The sequence below is a fragment of the Argiope bruennichi genome, chromosome 3, assembly GCF_947563725.1.
Source record: "Argiope bruennichi chromosome 3, qqArgBrue1.1, whole genome shotgun sequence".
NCBI lineage: Eukaryota > Metazoa > Arthropoda > Arachnida > Araneae > Araneidae > Argiope > Argiope bruennichi.
In genome coordinates this window covers 123,876,607-123,901,128 of record NC_079153.1, presented here as the reverse complement: position 1 = coordinate 123,901,128, position 24,522 = coordinate 123,876,607, and the positions used below count along the sequence as shown (strand labels likewise).

At 29.3% G+C, this 24,522-nt stretch overlaps 1 protein-coding gene across 1 annotated transcript; it reads left to right on the top strand.

Annotated features, from left to right (window-relative positions):
• Positions 1–10,247: 10,247 nt before the first annotated feature.
• Positions 10,248–22,966, top strand: LOC129963606 (clotting factor G beta subunit-like). The gene is made up of 8 exons (XM_056078074.1): positions 10,248–10,351; positions 11,175–11,429; positions 14,737–14,856; positions 16,012–16,082; positions 16,844–16,935; positions 17,908–18,170; positions 20,317–20,483; positions 22,754–22,966. The coding sequence occupies exons 1-8, from the start codon at positions 10,273–10,275 to the stop codon at positions 22,925–22,927; spliced, it is 1,221 nt and encodes a 406-aa protein (XP_055934049.1). The 5' UTR covers positions 10,248–10,272; the 3' UTR covers positions 22,928–22,966.
• Positions 22,967–24,522: the final 1,556 nt, after the last annotated feature.

Below are 24,522 nucleotides of genomic sequence, written 5' to 3'. Positions count from 1 at the left end.
TTTCGTTTATTATTAAATTTTGTTTTTTATTGTTTTATGAAGCAATGCATAATATATACTCTCCATTCTTTTTTCATGAAGCAGAATGTCCATGTAATTGATATTACTTTCCATGTGAATTCCGAAGAACAAAAATAATCATGATCGTCGAGACGGCTATGGTTGGATGAAGTTTTTCACTCCATCAGTTTTTCCCTAAGATTTACACTCTTTTCGTAAGAAGGATTGGCATGAGTTGAACGTAAATAAAAAATCATTAATATTTTTTGATACAACATATTTATGTATTTTTGATACAATATATGATTAATGTTACAACATTATCGTACGAATAAAAATGATTTTGTCATATTACATACTATAACTTTGGTAAGGGTGATAAATAATACAGATCTTATTGCGATTATGAGAAGTTCTTGGATGCAGGTTCTCGGTTTTCCTGGAGGCATTTTAATAAATTTTAGTATTAATGGTTAAATAACGGTCTCATTGCCGTTAATTGGTTTATCCAAGTGTGTGTCTGCGCTTGAGATGGTAGTAGTGGGGTCTGTTTAGTAGAATTCATAACTACTTTATTATTTTATTTACTTTGGTTTCGTTATTCAGCTTTTCTGTATATACAGAAACAACATTAGAATTGGAGAACGTAATTTATTTATGATTACGTGGTACAAGGATATGTTGATCAAGAAGGTCTTCAACTGAATTTCAGACGGCCGATATTAGTAACGTTCAGGAACTGCTGTGTTGCCGGAGGCAGGATATACTTAATATCTGGAATCCTTTTCAAATTGTCTGTTGAAAGAGTATACTTATAAGACACCATTTATATGTTTGAACGATCATGTATTATTAGATAATTTGATTTTGTATTATAAAATGGTGAAAATTTTGCTGGTGTTTTAATCAACTGTCTTTAAAAGAATCTTCAAAGGTTTAATGTGTTAAGCGATATTGTGATATATGCCGATGTGCTCTAGTATCGTTATTATCAGCACTTTGGGGGATAGTTGCTTCTTTTTTCTTTGTCTAAATGTCGTATTTTGCTTGAAAGATTGGAAGAGATGTTTTTTGTTATTTTTTAAATAACAAATGACGAAAAAGCTGGATTTCCTGCTAATGAATTTATTTATGATGAATTAAAAATTATTGCAGGATTCAGGGACACAATGACTTTTTTTTTTTTTTTTTTTTTTTTTTTTTTACCAGACCAATATTTAATTCCTGGAGGTTTCATTTCCGATTTTCGAATGATTCGGCATTTACATTGATTGAGTACATAATTATAGGACTCATTATAATTATATTGTGAATGAGTGCATAATGAGTATGTTACGAATTACAGTATCTAAGGAATAGGTGGCGCAGTATGTCTTCACTTTCATTTGTATATAATAATATTTCTTTCTTGCACAATGCTCACATTTGTAAATACCTTTTGTAAATATACCATGTGTGTTTGAGATCTCTGGAGTTTTCTTTTAATAAAAGTTACATGATATGCAGGCCAACTGCAGAGAATGATTCATTTATAAAATACATAATAAAATACTCATTTACTTCTTATATATGAAGTATACAAACAGAAAGAATGGAAATCATTAAGCAACCTCACCTTGAAATTAGGATGGATCTCTATGTTTTAGAATCCAAAATCTGAAAATGGAATTATTGAAATTTTATTTCTTTTCCAGTCTATCGGTCTGTCAAAATAATAACACAGAAAAATAGATGGATTAATTTATAAAATAATAACACAGAAAAATAGATGGATTAATTTATATGTCTTCTGCACCAAAAATGTTACTATTTGTAAAATTTTGAATGATATTCGTCACGTAGAAGGAAAGTTCATTTATGCATCTTGTGCATGTAAAAGCAATAACTCCAAGTCGTAAAGACCTGGCAGGCTGGCATTCAGTATACGGTTTTGTTATCTGAATAAATGAAGCGTATCAAATTATGGACTGAATCTGTCACTGAGTTGGCCTTCTCTTTAATCTGTATAATTTCGTGTATGCAAATGGGTAATTTATCGAGATAAGAAATAAATCAGCTTATAATCATTACAGCATAATGAGAAATATGTGCCGAATGTGGGCTCAATCAATCGAAAAAAAAAAAAAGGAGCCCGAATTCGGCTTTTTTTAATATACAGCGAAATATAAAATATGCCCTAATATGGTAAATAAATTTCCTGAAGGGCAGAGATGATTATTGCATGTTTTGGATAGTGTTTTAAGGCATGGCAAATTTTTGAATAGCGAGACAGAAATACTTAAGTTAAACTGTTGAAGTTATACTTGTTTTTTACGGCTGAAATTTCAACATACCTACCAATGAAGCGAGTAATTTGCTTAGTCAAATTGGAAGTTTTTAGGAAGTCTTTAGAGCGAAAGTAATATAATCGACGAAAAAATTGCACCTTGCGATAGTGATGATGTTTTAAACCTCGCTTAGCTGATTCAAAATATTATATATCTTGCATATCTGTGTGTATATGAACACGATACCTTAAAAACGGTTCCAGCAACTTAAATAAAATTAAACATCTTGCCTTATTACTAAAATTATATATTTTTTATCTATGTGTAGATTAAGTTATTTTTAAGAAATAGTCCAAAATATATATACTCGATTATTTCCATTATATTTCGAAAGTAAATATAAAAACGTTTCGTATTATTTAAGTATGTGAGAAAGCCGAGTTTGTTTAATGCGAGATTACCTCGCAGTTTATTCATTTATTCCTATTCATTTTTTCATATTTTTCCGAGATAGGCAAGGAATATAGATGCTCCTATGACCAAAAGATGGCGCCACGGTGAGTATTTTATTTGCGCATATTATGCTTTTATGAACACAAATCCAACAATGAGACGAAATAGATGCAAAATAAATACTTGCTTTCGAAGTCTAATTGCCCTCGCGACGCCGGTGTCTCAGATAAGTTTGATATGTTAACATTCAAATCAATTTTCTATCTATTATGCGTCAAAATAACTTAAAAAGATCGAACTGACTAACAGGAGTATCAAGTCTGCATATAAAAATTATTTCTAAAGTTAATAGTTGATTCATAAACGTTGAATCAACTAATTAATCAATCCAGCGGTAAAAATGTTATAATCGGAATGAAAGTACCGAAAGAAAATTTTAATTTGTGTGAAATGAATATATTTCCTTCTTATGGTTTTAAGTTAGAATGAATGACTTTTTTTTTTTTTGTTCACTCATTAAGCTACATTAAAATAAACCAACAAAAAATTTGATTAATTAATACATATGAATATTGTTAGTGCCTTTCTAGCTATACACCAGATTAGAAATATATTAATACCGATTGAAAATAAATGAAATAAGGGAAGAATGAATGAACAGAATAATATTTCAATACATTCCGCTAGAGCTCTGTATTCCCTTCTAAAATGGCGCTGGTCAGTGTGACTAGGTACCCTTTGTCAAACTTTCTTCATAATCGAAATTTCTGATCAAAAATTGTTAAATTAAAGCAGTAACTATTTATTTTTTAAACATCTTTTGGTTTGTAATAAATTAATTTTAAGAAATTTAATCAAATGTGTGTTTTTAAATTTAATTAACTTGATAAAGACATTCTATTAGATAAAAAAAATTGTCTAGAATTTGAAATTTTATCTCATTTCTGGAATGTTAGAACATTATGAATTTATATGTGTATCAATAACACAAATTATAAATATTAGGTAAAATTAACGATAAACTACAAACGTTCGATTCGTGACAATGCAAATTAAAGCTGTGTAAATATTGTTCACATATTGTTGCGTGAACGATGGGCAACTAAGCATTGGAAATCGGATGTGCACTACAATGTTAATTTCGGTTATAAACGATAAATTTTCATGCATAATAAAATTCTTATACACAGTTTAATTACATTTAATTTATAATTTCAGTAATTATTTTCATACGTAGATTTTGCTTAAAAGTATATTATCTTATTTTGCGAATGGCATGAATTTGATAATTCGGTATTTAATAATACGGAGTTTTTTTTTATGTTACTGAATGCTGACGCAGCATATAGAGAAATTTGGCCATGCACAACTAGCAAAGATCGTTTGCAGCGCCTCAAGTGGAGAATTTCAAAGACAGATTTTATCTCATAATGTGACAGGTAGCGAACGAAATAACTTTCTAAATGCAGAACACCAGCGGTTCCACTTACAATGGCCCTCTAGAGACATCAGAAACTTCATAACAAATCATAATACATATACCATGATATCCAATTACTGTCATAACTAAGTCATAGAATTAGTGACGACATAACCTATGAAAGAATTGCTGGTTTCAGTGCTGAAGTGTGATATCTTAAAGCGATTTTTGATTAAAACATAAAATCAGAATTTGATTAGAAGTTTGTATAATTTAGGATGTTATAAAGAAGATGATGAAATAATTTTCTTCAACTTTTTTATACTATATTACTCAATGGAATTAGCCAATGGGGGCGCTGCAGTTAATCTCCTATGATAGCTTCGGTACATTCAGCCACAGCAAATTTTTTCATCCACATCTCAAATTTTTTTCATTTATTCATTAATTTCGTTATGTAAAGATATAAATATGTATCTTATATAGCAATGATTTACTACTAAAATGCTTGAAAAGTTTTTTTACATCAATTATTGCTTTCTTTTAATAAATATAGCTTTCAAAACAAACCGATGGCATGTTTAAAATAATCGGATTATTATAAGGATAAAAGATTTCCAAAAGATTCAGCAAATCAAAGAAGAAAAAGGAAATGACAAGCAAAATAAATTCGTAAAACGGAAATATTGCGTTTATTGAAAATTTTATTTAAATAATTTAAGGTTTTTATATGTACATTCATATAAACAGCGCCGAATTTTAAATTAGACTGATTAGGTTACTGTCTTAGAGGGGGTCTCAAGCAGATAGATTTTTTTAAAATTAATTGTAAAAATTGCAAAGTTTATACATTTTTAAACATTAATATAATATTAAGCTGTTATCAAGTTAAATTAATCTATGTGTTTTGTTACTTTCATCTAATTATTAAAAAATATTTATAAACAACGAAACTCTGCTTCAATAATACCGTGTACAAACTGGATGCCGAACAGTCTGGAGTCATAATGTATAAATAAATTAAAATAAATGTTTTTCATCAAGTTAATCAAATAAAAACAAGCTCCTGAAAACCCTAGATAAAATTAACGCTAAAAATGTGTTTTGAAGTGTTACTTTCTAAACCATACTCTTTATACTATTAAAAGAATAGCTTCGTTATGTGCACTGGCTAGAATCGCAAAATATTTCAATCCACGACTGAAATAAATATTTGTATATTAAAAGACGTTTACGAGTTACAGCGAAGTTAAGTACAACTTTGATGCATGACTTACGTACATGACGTACAAGCATGACTTAGGTAAAATATAAAGTGCTCTTTAATTCACATCAGTATAGAGTCTTGCAAAAACTTTCATGAGATGTGAAATCCCATTATCAGTCTAGCTTTCTTAATTTCCATTAACTTAAAAGTCTCTTTATTTATAAGAATTGAGAAAAAATGCTCGAATATGATTTTGCATTTTTAAAAATAATTCTTAACGTCATGAAACAGGTTTGTAATAGTTATCGATTTGACAATCTAAATAGGGCAGAAAAGCTCTAGTATCAAAATACAGAAGAAATTATTTAACTATCATATAGTCCACATTTCTCTTTAATTTTTCAATCATTTAAATACAAACAATACATTTCTCAGCTTTAAACATTTTTCCATGCAATTAAAAATTTCCACACTATATCATGGATTTTAAATTGGCTAAATTATTATAGTTCCTTAATAATTTCTGAAATAATTACACCGAAACCCATCCCTTTGCCTATATTACACGCACAGCATTAGAATGCATTTTTTTGTGCCCTGCCCGTATGGCGAATTTGTGACCCTGCTTTCTCCGATTTTTTGCATTTTGACAGTAGCTGTTATATTTTTAGTATAAAATTAGTCGTATAGATGGCAGTAGTAGCTCATGAAATGCTAGTTTGGGGTGGATCCTAGCACAGCCCACCTCTTTGCGTCTTTTTGAATTCTAGCCAAACAAGTAGCGATAACGTCGTCAATGTAGCGGATTTTATTTATTTATTTTTATTATTATTAATTTATTATTTTATTATTATTTTTTATTTATTTATTATACTTATTTTATTTATTATTATTTCTGGCCATCAAGTATCGTTTTTTAATAGAAAAATAATAATAACAAATATTCAATTAGTAGTCAACTTGGCGAGATTTCAAATAAGTCGCCAAGAGGTGGGCCCATCTAGGATTTTACCGCTAGTTAACAATGTATGTTTGATTCAGACTGCTTTAAAAGCACACAGGGATCTTAACATTTTTTTTATTTCCCTTTGAAATTTTATCTTTTATTGCTTAATTTAGCATTCCTTTAACAGGTCGTTCGTTAAATTCCGTTTATGTAGAAGTAATGCAATTTATTTTTAGCATAAAGTAATGACTGATTCCAAACACATGCACTTAATTTCTTAAAAATAAAAATGTGAAATATCTGTAAATGAGTACGAAAGATGTGAACGTAGGCGTTCCTCAACAAAATAACTCCCAGGGCAAATACCAAACAGCACACTATTTCAATTTTTTTTATATATATATTATCTCTCAAATTTTTTCTTTTTATACCCTCTAAAAAATTTAACTCCGGGTGGGGAGTTGAGTAAGCTTGAATAATTATATGTAAAACATTTTTGAACAAATATGACCTAGCTGCTGGTCAATACATCTAAATTATTTAAACTATTTATTAAAATTAAGTAGAATTGCAATTATGAAGGCGGTTATTAGTAATAAAGCAATAAGACAGACAAAAATATTTAAAATTATATTTTAAAATTTAATGGCTGGGAAATCGATATGCGTTTATTTCAGAGGGGATTTCCCAAAAACATCAGTAATGAGAGCCTTTAGCAAGCTTGAAACAGTAGGAAGTTTCTAATAATTTTGAAAATTTAGATTTCGTAAGTGTCAATCATTTTTATGAACTATTGTATTTAACAAAAAAATGTTATGTATGTATTACAAACTATAAATCCATCAGTTAATTTATAAATGATAAAATTCAGAAGTGACTTTAATGACAAATAACATTAATTAATATATTTCTTCCTAATTATTTTCATGCGATATATTTATGTGCCCTTATCGTGTAGTTTTTAATATTTTTTTTCTCGTGTTTGTTCACAAAATACATTTCAAATTTCATTTATACTCATTGATATTAACACATTTTATAATTTTCACAGATACGAGGGAAGGCATATGTCAAAACGGCTGCTGGCTGTTATTTTGGCTCACATTAGTTATCTATTTATTTTGGTCTGTTTCCTACAAATATTACTAGCTTTGTAACTCAATTCAATCCTTATTTTATCTAGTCTATTTTAATAACATTATCAACCCTATTTCAATAGCATCACCTTATGTAAAATTTTCAATGTTTCCCCTTTCCTTTGTTGCATATTTATGAAGTACTATAATTACTTATTTAATTTTTTTCACCGTATGAAATAAAAACAACAAAAATGGAAATCAGTACAAAATAATCGCTTAAAAAATGCTAAGCTGTTTTATGAAAGAATATTTAGAAGAAAAGCCCCATTTAGATAAGCAGTCCACATCCCTATCAACAGAGACTGATTTAAATTTGGCAAATAAAATCTCAATAGCATGGCTCCCTAGTCATTTCCAGAAGAAGTTGAAGAAAATCAAAATATATCATCATCAGAAGTTCATCAAGAGCCGTATAGTAGTAGCACTGGTAGCCACAAACGTTAAAACGAAATTTCTTCTGGTTTTACATTATGATATGTTTTCTGGATTTCATCTGAAATCCATCAAATACCGATTGAGAGAGTTTCACATCAAGTTAAAGAATTAGAGCTTCTTATTAATAAAGGAAAGCGTACATTTTGCCTCCACATTTTGAAAATATTAAACCAATGGTGAAGTCGGTGAGAGAAATTGGTTTGTTTCAATGATGCAAAAGCCCTCAAATTGCACGAAAAGTTTGTAAATCAAAGAAATTTTTTAGAATATGGGAATAATTGGACATTCCATTAAAGAACAAAAAAAAAACATTTACTGAATATTAATGAATTATGAATATAGAATTAGTAAGTCAACGCTAAATTCATAATTTAGCTTCGACGCTGAAAAATTCGCTGAAACGAATTAATAATTAAAAATTAAAAACGCTGCATTTATTGTAATGAAAAGGAGTTCTAAAAAGAATTCTGTGAATAATTAAATTTTTAGCCTCATAAAGCTTTGCTTTTCGTGGAACAAATGAATTTTTATTGCAACATATTAGTAACGAAAACTTCCTAAATTTGATAGAATCACTGTCTGAGTATAATCAACTCATGGGAGAACATGTCAATAAAGGTCAATGTGAGTTTATGAATAGCATGTGATTTATCAAAGCAATAATATACAAGACGGATTGATAAATTTGAAGGAAAACATAATTTCAGGCATAATTATCGACATTTCAAAAATCGCTGATGCACTTATACTGAACAGCTCTCATTAATAAGAATTGTTACATTTAACCCTATTCAATATAAATATAAAATTGAAAAATTCTTAATTGATTTTTTTTAATGTTATGATTCAACCGGAGTGAGTAACGGTGCTTATGCTGACAGATTTCGAGAAAAAAAATTAATTTTCGAAATAAAGTGATTTAAAAGACAAAGCTATGACAATGGAGTAATTTAGACGGAATAAGATAGGACGTTCCATGTTAAGTATTCCTTGATTGCTATTCTTTAAACCTAGTTGCGAGTGACGCAGCATTTTCTATAGAAACAAAAGTATCTCTTTCCATTCGCAAGAAATTTTACTTTATTTTTTTCCTGGTTTAACAAAGTATTTGAGAAATGCTAATGTTTCGCAATTAACTCTAAAACATCGAGATCAAATTTGTTATTAGATGGTCAAGCAAAATAAACGCGTTAAAACTTTTATAATTTCAATTTTGTAAAATCCATGACGCATTATTCTAAATAATAGAAGGTGTCAATAAAGATGCAAAAACTCAAATTTAAGCAAGAGGGCTAGTAGAAAAAATGATTCTCAGATTAATTGAGGATGTTATCAGAAACCATACAAAATGCGAGCAGTTATTGACAATTTGGATTTGATAAGATAATAATTGCTGTTAATGAGATTGTAGAGAATTTTGAATGTAGAGCAGAATTCCTTGGCAAAATGAAATTAAAACCAGCCTGGAAATGCGCCAGTTTGGCTATAGAGGTGCAGAAGAACCCTTAATAGAGAAAAATAAGTTTAAGTCAACTATGTTCTGAATATTACACTTAATTCTCTGAACGAATGATTCACGCTTCTGGAAATCCATTACAAAAATTGCCTGCATTGAAGAATGTTTGGTCAGACAACATTGTCGAACATGACTCTGAAAAGGTTAGAGTGCTTCTGAAGTTTAATCGACGAGATTGTGTCTTTGGCCAAGATTATAGTATTAGAGGCAAATAGAAACTACATCTATGTGCTGATGGAATAGCATAGCCAAAACTACCGAAGAGCTTATGAAACTGCATTTTGTGTCACATTAAACAGTTACGGATCAGCTTTAATCAAGAGAGGACGAGATAACAACAAAAAGACAATCTTAGTGAAATAAATGAGATACTGAAAGATTGGGAAATCATTCCCTGTTGAAAAGTATCACCCTAATTAGATAATAGCTAAGTATTTTATAAATTCATTCAACGATAATGATGTTTTTATTTCCGTCAAATTTAGAAACACTGCCAAAGTAAATGTTTTTGGGTGACTTTCTAGTAAAAGTATACATTATAAATAATAAATTACATTATTATAATTTTTTTTCAGGAAAGAACGCATCGTCCTATTTATCATGGACTCCTATAGAAGAATCTGTTTCGATTAATGAGTATTTTACATTACTAAGTACTATTCTTGAACGAATTATATTCGTTAAGCGATATTCCATTGTATTTAAAAATTCATTATTTTCCCTGCATACAGAGTTTTGAAGGGCAAAGCAAAAAAGTACTTATTATTCTTCGTGAGCAATTTTTAGATGGAAGGGGAAGCGATGATGCCAGAATTCCGGTTCAACTTTCATTTTTCTAAGGTCATTCCGCTGTGCATAATTTTTTCCTACGATTCCGTTTATCAAGAAAATGGAAAGCAAGGTAGCAAGTTGCGTTTTAGTGTTTCTGGGATTATTTATAATCGTCCAGTGTTCGACAATGGCAAATGGTGAGTTGTAAATTGTTTCCAAATAGTTGTTATAATTTTATATTAATTTTTATTATTGAAAAGATTTTAATTTTCTAAATTCAGCAGGCAAGCTTTTAATCTAGCCTTTTTTGAATACTACATGTACACTTAATTCTATTACATGATTAGTACACAGAGGCTCTTATGTTTTCTCTTAATGGAAATTCTTTATTTGCTAATTTAAGATGCTTTAATGCATATTTATGTACTTTTTCTATTTATCAAATTATTTCTATTATTTTAGACACTTGTAGCATTTTTAGATTTGTTTTGATTTCACCTTGTGAATTTTATTCTACTTAAAATATAATTGTTTTGATTTGCTATAAATTTTATGCTACTAAAAATAGCTATAAAATCTAATTTGTTTGTTATTTTTTTATTATTTATTCGTCAAACTTCGCACATTAATGAAGAAAATATCACATTTGGTTAGAAGATATATTTCAAATAATTGCTTTCTTGTAGGCCTTAATTACAAAAAATGAGAATAAAATATAATTTTTTTATCAGAAAAATATAGGATATTAATGTTTATTAAGAATATAATGTGACAGTATATAAATAGATATTTTACCAATATTTTAGTGACCATTATTAAATTGAACTGAAGCATTAACGTTTTTATACGAAAATTGCAAATGAAGGGATCATTTACAGATATTTTTAGTGAACATTTATTAAAATGATCTCTAATATGATAGCTTTTGCACGAAAATTGCTTATTCATTTAGATTTGATTCATATTTTAATCGTTCTCAATTTCATTGTTATTTTTAACAAAAATCTTTTTTTATCACAGAGGGACGTGTAATTCAAAAATATCTAAAATGGAATTATACTCATTTCAATGAAAATTGTACCACAGCTTCAGGGCGAACCCAATGCACAGATATTCGGATTTGCAAATTTGCCACTGCTTCCATAGCGATGGGAGGCTGGCCAGCCATGTGTGGCTGGGTGTCCGATGTTATACCAAAAGTGTGTTGCGGTTTTCCACTGGCTTTAGGAGGAGCTCTTCTGAGAAAAGTGGACGAAGAAAAGGCAAGAAAAAGAGGTAAAATATTCACATATTATCTGCTACTTTTTGTGATATTTATATCTTTTCTAAATAAGAACAAATTAAGCTAAATGGAAGTACCTGGAAAGAGATAGCCAATAAGCATTGAATATTAACATTACTTTTATTTGTAATGAAAAATCTTTAAATAAATAATGATAGATTTGCGATTTTAAATAATGACCCATTAGTTACCCATTTTAACATATTTGAACTTAAATCAGTTATTTGTGATTTATTTATTTTTTATTTTACCAATATTTGAAAAATATATATTTGCATTTCTTTATTTTAATATATATATCAGAAAATATTATTAAAATAATAAAATTCTTGAAAAAAATTAAATATCATTATTAATTAACAATTTCCTTATCTGCACAGATCAATATTAAATTACGTAACATATAATACAAAAGATTATTAAAAATTTCATTTTAAGTAAATATAACATCAAAATCATTTAATAGAATCAGCCAATTAAAGAATGGCGTAACAAATGGTATCAAATATCCTTAGTAATAAATGATTTCTATTAATTGAAATAATTAAATAAATGATTTCTATTAAAAATAATTACTTATACTTTAATTAATGATTTTAATAACTCAATGTGTATACATATTGTATTTCAAATATTTTATAATTCATAAAATTTGTATTTCTTATAAACTCATTTAAAAAATAAACTAATAACAAATTTTAATCGACTTAGTTGCAATGACCTTCTTTTGTTTCAGCAGTCTGAAGCACTGCCAGTTGGAAATCCGTTACAGCAAATAAAGAATGTGGGAATACTAAATTATGAGCTTCAAATTAAAAATAAAACAGTGAAATAATATTTCATATATTTTCGCAGGGACAGGGACTCTCTTTTACATTGAAGCTTTTGAATAAATTTTTATTCAACAAACACTCTAAGATTGGCCAGTACCCAGAGACTCAAATTTTGTTAATATCGGGCTTTGTGCCTAAAGGCAAAAGATATTCATTTTTCTTTGAAGCAACTTTAAAAATTTCATTTATAAGGTTTAAAGGCAAGGAATCATGTATATCGAAAAAAAATTAAATACAAACTGCTAATAAACTAGGTTATTTCCATAAAATGGCACCTTTTCAATGATAGTTAGTAAAAATGAAGAGAAACTAAGATTTAATTTTTCCGATAGTATAATTTTTCTACAGCAGGATAAAATACATTATAAAAATTGCTTGCGAAATAATAAAAACCCCACATAGATTTCTCTCTTTTTTTTTCATCCTTTCGTTCTGTAGGCAATGAATACAATTTTGACTAATGGAAACGCACCACTTTAGATTTAATCATTTCTTATACAGAATGACACAGTAACAAAAAAGATGTCGTTTTTGCACTCACTCAATTGAACTTTAAATTAAAATTTTTAACGATTAATCTATTCTTTAAAATAGTATTATTTTCATAATGTAAATTCTTAGTGAAGTATTAACAAAATGCAAAAGTTTTCTTTCATTAGCCACAACAAATATCTAAAATTAAAAAGAGTTGCCAATAATTAATAAAAACAAATTGAAAGCAAAGTGGAGAATATATTAAATGGTGTTAAGTACGAAAAAATACTTATGGCTCAAATGTACATCATATATATACATATAAAAAAAGACTCATGGCTCTTGTTCAAATATACATCTTAAAATGTTTTTAGGTAGATTCCTATAGGAAGACTACCTATTACAATGTTCTCATGATAAGACTTCGGGAAAAATCAACCAACATTTCGGGAGACTTCAAATTACGTTTTTTTCATGTTATCTTGTGAAAGAATAACTAGAGTAATTTTGTTGGATTTTAACTGGCTAGGAATATGTTGTAAAAATCTGGGACGAGTTCGTAAATGTCTCATCTAGCTCAAACAGGGTGGAAATGGTGAGGGGGGGGGCAGAAATTTTCATTTCGCTAAAATTTTCTTAATATTGCAGATAGAAAAATAGCCAAATCAGCGCCTCATGAAGACGAACAACTTTTGAGTTTACAGTTTTTCTGTAACTGCAATATCTTAGAAGTTAGGGACTGAAAAGTGATTTTCGAGCTCTAATATCAACAATTTATGTTTCCAGATAGTAACTTAGATGTAACTGTAGCTTTGGTTTCCAGCTTGCCGAGAAGAATTTTTTAGATATAAGAAATTACATTAGAAGTTCAAAAGTTCAAAAAATAAAAAAGGAATTAAAGAGATCTCAGCACTGGATAATTTTAACTAAAATAAATATAAGATATGAATGAATCAATTAATTTAAATTATGACATGACTTTTTAATTAATACTACTTTTTGGTAATTTTCTTGCTTTTTGGTAATTTTCTTATATTTTTCGAAAAATCATTACTTTCTCGTATATACTAAGAGAAAATATTGTAATTGTCGAAAAATTTGAACTTGATATTTTGATGAATCTCCAAATTTCAGACTTCTTTGAGTCCGAAAAACACAGTTTTAAAATTTCTTTGTCTATAAACACAATAAATTAGAAATGTTTTCAACTAAACAGATGACATCTTATTTATATTATTTTGATATAATTTTTATAATTTTCTATCAAATTTTGAATGAAATCCATTAGCATGAAATATGTCTGTCTGTCCGAAAGCAAAATAATACAATAATTTTAAGATTTAAAAATAAAATTTAATGCACAGTTTCAATATCTAAAACATAGATGTATATCAAATATTAAACCAAATCTGAAAAATATTAACCATTCGCTCATCAATACTTTCGAAAGCATGTAAACTTAATGACTCAATAAAGTATTCAACTTCGATAAATGAAATTTGGTATAATATAGTTTTAGCATTTAAAGTGTAGATATTTTATGAAATTTTGAACCAAGTCAGTTCGCATAACTAATTGGACTTCTTGTGACATCTCTAATTCTGTGCCAAATGCTGTTTCCAATTAGCCGTTAAAAATGCATACTCGAGTTTCTTCATAAGCGAAAAGTACCCATGTGTTGAATTCTGAAAATAAGATTCTGAAAACTCATGACATTCATTACCTTATCCAAAGTACAGATTTTTTTTCGGAAGGAGTTGAAAATAACTTTAATTATGGAGTATGCGAAAACGTTTCGAGAAGCTTACTCCATGTGGTTTTAAGAGGCTACTATGACTATGAATCATTACTTTTTGTAACACAGATACAGATGCAGCGTTTTTTATTTTTATTTTTTTATTTTCTTTCTCTTTTAGTTGACTAAGAAATTTTTTTTTGTCTATTATTTAGAAAAATTGAGCTTTAGATTTCTCTTTCATGTGAACAAAAATAGAATGCGGCCGAACCACTTGGAGTCCAGGACTATCAGAGACAGAAAACTACTTCTTTAAACTTGTAAAAGACTTACCAGATGTCAATATAAGCGATCTAAGCAGATATGATCCACCTTTAGGTATGTATGCGTTAGATGAATTTTATTTTCCCAGCCATTCATTTATTTAGATTTTTTTTTGTATCTCTAACCATATCTAATTAACTAAAGATCAAAAGACAATATCAATTTCATCAACTAAGGAAAAAAGTGATAATTAATTATGATCGAATTCAAAAAATTTGCACCCCTTACCCAGAGAAAATTGCTCAACTATTGGGTTTCAGAGCTTGTAGTGGATAAGAAGAATCGTTACATTGTTGATTTTTTTGTAATCATTTTTTTCCGAAACCAGAAGAGTGAGTTCAGCTATTTAGTTTTAGAGCTTTTCTAACTATCTGGAAAGTGTAAAATTTATTGAATTTCTAAAACAGTTAGAACGTCACTTTTTCGTTTTAAATAGAAAAACAAAAAATTTATATTTATAAAATCATAGCAATATATTATACAAATTAAATAATTTATGTAATAAAATTTAATTCAACATTATAACATGTAAAGTAAATCTGATCATAATTAAATTTGGCCTATTCGAACCACTCTATAGTTGTGAATAAAATGTGGATTGATTTGGTAATTTGTAAATGGATGCAATGAGATTTCACAAAATAAATGAACAATGATAAAAAATATTTAAAAATCTAAAAAAAAAATTAAGCTGGGGTGCGCACTTGAAACCAAATGCTTGAAGAAAAAAACATGCAATTAATCTGTGATATAGAGACCTGCCACATGCTGAGTCAAATTCAACAAGTTGATTGTCTGTCAACCTGTACTTTCAGATTGCGATAATTGAAAAACGCAGTAACAAATATATGAAATTTGATATGAAACTTTGTGACTGCAATTGCAATTTTATAAATCTTTATTTTAGTCGGTTGAGAATATCATGTCTAAAACACAAATTTGATTTTCGGATACTATTAACCGCATGCCAGGGATTAATTGCCAAAAATTTCGCCAAGAATGGCGCGATATATTCAGTAAAAATATTAAATTCACACCAAAAGTTAATATTTCATAACTATTATACGAATGACAAGTTTATTAGAGAGTATGCGAGAAAGTTTTGCGGAGACCAATACAGCTGGTTTACGAGATAGAGTTATGAAAATAAATATGTAGTTCGAAATGGTACTTGCTATAGCATGTTTACATGCTTCATTATATTTGCAGATTTGTCCATACAAACGATGGTGTCGCCAGTCGGAGGGAGTCCTTCAAGACAAGGAGATTTTCCATGGATGGTGCGTAATATCCATTTATCTAGTTGAATTAAAGAGAACGATTGGGTGCAGATACTGATGGTAGGAGGATCGCTGTTCTAAACCCGCTCCTCCTCTGATGGTCTATCATGCCATCCTTGACCTTGGCTTGAATTATCTTAAATCTCTCGTAAAGGTCAAATATCGTCAACTTTTCAGGGAAAAAATGATTGCAGCACTAGTATTGACACCATCATCTAACCACGATTCAGAATTGCGAGATCTTTCTCACATAACCTTCTTAAGTCTTTCAAAAGGGGCATTAATAAAATTATACAGAAAATAAGAACAAAAAGATGCAAGCGATGTTCTTTTCAGGTAATAAATATTATGTTAATATTTACCAATAGAGAATCAGAAGAATTTTTTGGAATAAGATTATATCAAGAAAAATTTTCATGAATGGTTAGTCTCACATTCAGAATTTCGCTAAATATAAATTTTCAAATAAAATAAACAAAAGTTCATTTGAATAAAGAAAGCAGATAAAAAAATATTTACAAAACCGCGAAGATATGAATGAAATAATATTGCAATAGTTTATGTTTAATGCCCGAATACGTCATTTGGAAAATGCGTCGATTAATCAACAACTGAAAGTATTTTTAATGAGTATCACTCTGAAGTAAGGATAATCTTTATAACGTTAACTTTTTTTGAGATTGTCTAATAATATATCTTATTTCCGTTTATTTGATTACATTAAAAATGATAGCTCATAAATATTTTTTATTACCAATTAGGTATCTATTCGTAAAAATGGAAAGCATTTGTGTGGCGGCAGCTTAATTGACAGGAGCCATGTCCTTACTGCAGCCCATTGCTTTGACTCAAGGTAAGATTCTAAATCAAATTATTAAATAAAAATAAACCACATTCTTTTTAACATAAAACAATAGGAAAATCCTATGAAATTTTATTTTTATATTTTAAAGGAATGCTAGAATCATGCGGAAAATGTCTCTCAAGGCTGATATAACAGGAGAGTGCATTAAGTAAATGTAAAGTGAATAGTCTATTTTTTATAAATATGCACATGCTTTGAACAACCGTTTTCTTTTTGAGGTAAAGTAGTGCAGAGATTTTAAAAGTACGCAGATATGAATGTATTAACAAGTTTGAAATAAAATTCTGAAATCACTACTCTATAGGAAGGCAGGTAGGTAGCAATTATTATGTCATCTGTTGGGCAGTTCATAACCCGAATCCAAAAAACCAGAAGGGATGACAAAATTCGTTAGTTCTCCAGATAATATCAAACTGGATAAGTAAATGTATAAACAGGTATGATTTTGAAATGCAAACAAATTCAAACAAGCTCAGTTAGGAAATAGAATTTTGTTGACCTTAGAGTTAACTTGGAAAATATAAACAAACAACAACGATAGAAGTAAAAAAGATAGTAAAGTTTTCCAGGATATTAAGGCTGTTTAAGGAAGATTGTAGCAGCATTTTTTTCTATATTTATTTTACATATGCTTGTGAAGCTTTGTTAACCGAGATGAACATGGTTAAATCTTATAACAGGATTAATCTAATCTAATGGATGAAACTAGTAGTATATACTTATCATTTCAAGGTTACTTATTATAAAATCTATCACCATTAATGCAATAACAAAAGTTTGTTGATAGAACATAGACATAGACAACTTTCTTGTCTTTAGGGGTTTCTTTTTTTAAAGTGCAAAAGTGATTGTGAAAATCAAACCAACAATAATAATTGGACGTAAAACTTACCTGCTTCCAAAATATATTTTTTTAAATATTATATTACAATATGACGACTTTGATGCTAATGATTTCAGAGATCCTTTGGATCCTTCCATACATTCAATTCACATTGGAAATATACATGTGGATGAAGGCTATCCAGTTAAAGTGAAGAAAATTATTGTGCACGAAGATTACATTCCTGGCCAGTACTACCACGATATCGCCATGCTCACACTAGGCAAGGAAATCCTCAATCCATTTGCAGCTCACATCTGCTTACCGTCGCCAAAAATTGCAGCAAGAAACCTCACAGGCGCCAAGACATTTCTGTTAGGATGGGGACACACATCATTCGGTAAGTCAAGATATAAATTTATTACACGTTATTGTAAGTAATGTAAGATCATTCGTATACTTTGAGATGAAAAAAAGAAATACTAGGAGAAAAATTGTCACATAAATATTATAAATAAATTTCAGGAAAATCTTACCTTCGATTTCATCTAACCCGTATATTCATCAACTGAAGATGGGTCGTGGTTGCCTGGTGGTAAGAACCCGCCTTCGGGATTTCAGGTTCGAAACTCGATTCTATTGAATAACCACTGTGTAATCCGTCTGATCCATGTTAAATCGATCCAAGCCAAACTTCCACCTGCTAATGTGAAGCGGATGTTTAGAAACGGTGGGGAAGAGGCAGCTCAGGCATCGTTTTGTCATCTGATTACTGTTCAACGTTACAAAGTCTGTCCCAAATTGCCGTATTATTACTTCGACAACAGGATGTTATGCTATTTAAAATAAAACTGTAAAGCCATGCATCTTACATATAATAATGAATTAATAGGATTACAATGAAAATTATCCATTGCATTGGAGTTATTTCTATTCAAGGAAATTTAAAAGATTAATTTTAAACATATTAAGGCAAGTTGTATAATAACAGTCCATTACCGCAATTGGAATGACAACCAAAGCGATACAGATGGGAAAGAGAACTAATTAACATTACGTGGGATGAAAAAGTCAAATACTTGTTCGGGTTCTCGGTAAATGTCCGAATACAAAAATTAGAAATAGATTCACAAATCGTTTACAACGCTGAATTTTCCGACGATTTTGAAAGAAAAATCTATTAATAGCTTATTAAAAGTTAAACATTAAACAGGGTAGCAAATTATCCAGAACTAGAAAATTAGAAAAACATTTAAAGTTGCGCATTCAAGACCGGTTCTAGAGGCGAAGCATCACTTACACATCAAACACGTTTAAATAGGCGGAAAATATAGTTAATCTGTCAATGGCATCGTGAATTTAAAATTAGCGTCAATTGTAAACTTCATTTTTTTTTCAAAAATATCTTTTCACATTTTCACAAATGTATAAATTTAGAAAAAGTCCATTTCTTTATTCTCATATATGAAAATTATCCAATCAAGTTCATGAAATTAAATTTTCACGTTCACGTGTTTCCATTCCTACTCAATATTTCTATAATGACTTACCCCTACAGCTTACACTGCGCCTCCTGCAGTCCCTCTGAATGCCTAGAAAATAACAAAAGGTAACAAAACTGATTATATGTATACAGTAAAGCAATACGGAAAATAAGTGCTTATTAGTGATAAATGTCATAATTATTCTACCGACTAGAATATTAATTTAAAATTGCATCCTCCTATCTGTTTTCATATGTTGTGATTTGCTTGTTTTTCTTTGAAGCAAGTTTTCGTCATTCGAAGATAAAAAAAAAAAAAAGTTATGTTTTGTTAAGAGTAGTCATGGCTGTCCTTTGTGCTCCTTTGTGGATACTTTCTTTCTACGCCCTGCAAAACCGAATGTGAATGCATCGTTATATAATGGGTATTCACTTGCATATAACTTAATCACAAAAATACTTTTCAAGCTTTAAATATTACAAAATGGAATAAAAGGCAGTTTTGTAGAAATTTCTTTTTCATCTTAACTACTGTATGGGAAACACAAATTTCATCTGTGATCACCGCTTGAAAAATGGAATAATGATTGGTATGATTTTTTTAACAAATATGGTGTTGAAGAACTTTGTTTAAAACTGCCAGTAAGAAAACACTGTTGCAAACCAACTGACATCATCTCTTTCAATTGACTAGTTAACTGCGTTAGACATGTTTATATGTCAATCCCAATCTTCATTTGGTGCGTTCGACATATGCAGACTTCGTGTAAAATTTTTAAAAAATTAACATTCGATAAAAAAAAAAAAAATCCAAAATTTCAGTACATATTTTCATAGTTCAGTACATTGCGATCTCTAAAGTATTAATTTCTTAAATGTAAATTAATTGTTTTATAGAATACTCAGAAATATTTTCGTAATGATTATTTAGATAACTGCAAGCATGTTTTTTTATCTTGAAATTCAGTTTTTATCCCTATTCTTACATTTTTGTAATTTTCTGTTCCCTTTGCCTGTTGGTATGCTTTCGCTATTTGCGTGATTATTATTATTTTCTCCGAAGGTGGCAGAGGAGCTTCTGTGATGCACATTGTTGACAATATCCCTGTAGTGTCAACAGAACAGTGTCGTCACGCTTATCGCCAAGTGGCTAGAAATTCTTTGCCTGGAGGTGTAACCAACGACTTTTTATGCGCTGGTTTTGAAGAAGGCGGTAGAGATGCTTGTCAGGTAAGAGTAGTTAATTCGATTCAAATTATTCGATTAATTTTTTTTATCCTCAATATAAAAACGAAAAATTAAAATTCCCGCATTAAACGAGATAAATTTTATGATGTGATTATGATTAAAGATTTGACAATCTTAGGGCCATTTAAAATAACTAAGTAGAAGAGTCAAAGGAATGTCTCCAGTTAAGAAAAATATCGAATAAGGATTCACTTATTCTATATTATGGAAGAATATAACCCCCTCCCTCGCCCCTCAAAAAATTCTATCTTTCATTTACGGATCATTTGTTGTCATACTCAATGAATTTACTTCAAATTTTTGAAACGGATAAAATTTATAGGAAAACTCATTGGTATAGAATTAATCAAAATTATAATTCAAATATACATGGAAAATTATTTTTCCTCCCTTTTACGAAATAAAACTAACCTAGCACACACAAAAAAAAAGAACAAATCATAAAAATACCAAATATCTAAAAGGAAAAAAAAATCAGCCACTTACAGATGTTGTTAATACTAGTAAATCTTGAAATTTTCCCAAAATAATAGATTATAATGTATTCTCTTTGTGTACTCGGAGATGATACTTTTAAATAATTGCATTTGGTCATTTATATATATTAAGAAAAATTTTTTAATGTCACTTCTTTTACTGAAAACCTCAAATAATTGACCGAAGTGATATCAATTATCATTAATTAACTGAATAATTATTATTACTTATGCTACAATAGATTCATCAACACATAATGAGAAAAAAATACAGAATTCCTGGAGTCAAAAGGATTAGAACAAAATAGAAAAGAAAGCTATACACAGAACTAATAAAAATAAGCACAAATTGATAGTAAAAGGCAGAATTAAAGGTGTAAGTAATTATAAAATGCCCTGAAATGAAATTATGAGTTTTGTAAAATTAAAAGTGAAGTTGTACATGAATGTCAAGAGAAATCTAGTATAAAATGGTAGTAGGTACAAAAACATTAGCAGCAAATCAAGTAGCTTTTTGCTGTCAGTTCCTACAAACAAGATCTATATACAATAATCCAATTTTTATTGGCAGAAAATATTACTGCAACCGAAGATGATTGTCAGATGAGTATAAAATTAATTCATTTCGAAGTACAATTTGCTTATATAGGGGCAAATTTCCATAGGCAACTGCCTAAAGCAGACGTGTCAAAGGTAGGTGGTAAAAAGAATATTATTTTCCAAATTTTTTAAAGAGGAGCAGGTATGGTGTTCTTTAACAATATATTTATAATATTGCAAAAAGAGTTCAATTTTATCCAATTAGATTTTTTTTTTTTTTTTTTTTTTTGCCAAAGGCATGGCCAGCAGAAGACCCAGTCTGAAGAGTTGAGTAGAAAGTGGAAAGAGAACTTCTTTTGAGCTTATATAACTTTTAAGGGATATGAATTTTATACGAGCCAGCATTTATTTTACGTGTTACAAGTAGAAATGCGTGGATACCACAAGCCCATGCAATACAGAAATGAAAAGTTCAGTTCGAGTTCCAGAGTTTACAAAATAGTTATTTCAGTAGTTTAGTGGATAAATGGAAATTAACAAAGAAATTTGCAAGGAACACAATTTATGAACTTTAAAACATTAATATTGACTTATTAAAATATAATTCATTATTCATTTAACTAATCATATTCCATTTGATAGTTCCAGCGAAATAATATTTGATGTTACATTTGCTTGAAGTTTATCATTTCCATATAATCTATCATTTTAATTAGATGCATTTATTCTTAAGTGTAGAAATAATCAATTCTTTATCAATTTTTTTCGTCCCAAATGTAGGGGAAAAAATAATACTAAAAAATTTATATATTATTACAAAATTAAAATACAAAATTAAACTAAAATAAATCCTTAATATTTTGATTAAGATAAAAAATTCCTTGAAAAATAAAATTGAACTGGCCTGTTCGTAAAAGTGGGCTTCATAAGGTTCAATGCTTGTAGCTGCAAAAAATTCTAAATCCACCACCAATTCTACAGTGCAGTGAACCTGGCATCATTATTGACTGATCATGACGTACGCATGATTCGTGTCATCAGAAAAACTTTACACAAAATCTCAAAATGGCAAGAGGAACCTGGAAGTTTTACCAAGAAGGGCAACATTGTTAAAACCAAGGTAGTACTTTCGCTCGAAAGTACCTTAAAGATTGCGAACAAGAAAAATTATTTTTAACCGAGTTGAGTCAATTTATCTTCAATGTTTAAAGCATACGATCTCTCTTTTCTTTTTAGAGCGATTCCGGTGGACCCTTAATGTACAAAGAGGATCAAGACGGTTATAGTTCTCCATGGGTGCTCGTAGGCATCGTTTCTTTTGGGTTCCGGTGTGCTGAGCCAGGATTTCCGGGAGTATATACACGTGTGTCGAGTTACATGAACTGGATATTAGGAAATATGGAAGCCTAAGGATTTTAAATTATAATAAAATATTTATTACCTGTTTTAGATGTTGTGATTTCATATATATATAATTTTGTAATCGCATTATTTAAGTGTGAACAAGTTGTAGAGTCATTTCTACAGCTATAATATGAGTAACAGATTTTATCGAAGAAGCAAGAATTTTTCAGTCCTCAAAAAATATTATTCTTTGAAAAGGTAAAGCATATAATCAAAGTAGTAGTTCAAAAAAATTATACGTAAAAATATTAACTTGTATATACTTATATGTTATAAAAGTTTAAAGTAGAGTAGAGTTTCGGAGAAGGTGTGCCATTAGGTCTTTTAAATCGGCTACGGTTCAAAATTGTAAAGTCCATACATTTAGTATCTCAAGGCCCTTGCATGGATTAGAAATTAACAGATCACATTCAAAAATAAAATAAAATTTCACTTGACAACTCTGAAACACGGTCGAAAAAAATGAAGGAGCTTTGTTGCTATCGACTAATTAAAATATCTCGGTTTATTACTACTGATGATAAAATGTATGAAACGCATTGTGAAGTAAGCAGATTGCTAGAATATTCAATAAAATAAACAAAGTACTAAAACTTTTCATGTAATTGCTACTCAAAAAAGTATCCGATTCAGAATAAAAACAACAATATCATCTCTATAACCTGATGCATCTAAATCAGATTAATGTACTAATATTTCTATTTATAATTCTAATAGGATAAACGGATGAAATTGAATAATTCCGCATATAAATTACATATTCATATAGAACGTTTTGGCATTAATACACAAATCGAGGTTAACAATCATATCAGCCTTCTCCATAAAATCTTTCCTTGTTCTATATCGTCCTAGTAAGAGCGGCAGATAAATGATCTTTCTGCCATGGAGCAATTGAACCGAACACTAGAGCAGATCGATTAACAAAATCGGTAAATGAGAACAGAGCAAACTGGCGAGATGTTACAGCAGAAGACGTCATTGTTGCTGTCAGAAATACACAAAACAAAAATTGCTGGAAGAATGGCAAACATTTTCAAGACTTCAAACATCTGGATATTTCGAAATTCAAATAAAATAAGGCGAAGCGATGTTCTTTTAAATAAATTTCGAAAGGTATTCTTCCAACTAACAGACGTCTACATAAATTCAATATCGTTTCATCTCCTAATTGCGAATTTTAACTCAAAGTGTAAAAAAACAACATCACACTTCTTCTTTCACTGCCCAAGATTCTGTGATCTATGATACTGCTCTTAAAAGAAATTCTAGATTTGAACCCGATTCTCCTACTGCCTCGCTTCAGATCCTGTTAATTTTAAATGAAAAGGAAAAAATTATGTTGGAAACTCTTCGAGTTTTTCTCTACAGTTTTGTGCGCGTGATCTTTTGTTCATAATTTTGTCTTTGTAATTTCAATTTTTAGAAACACTTAAGCCAAGCTTTGTAGTAAAAGTTGCAATTCTATACAATAAATTGAATGCCATTATTCTCATTCCAATACCGACATAGTCAGTTTGATAGCCAAAAGTTTACAAAGAAAACATGGAAGTTGAAATAATGCGCTGCTTATATAAGCGCGCAAGGGCTGCATAATGTTC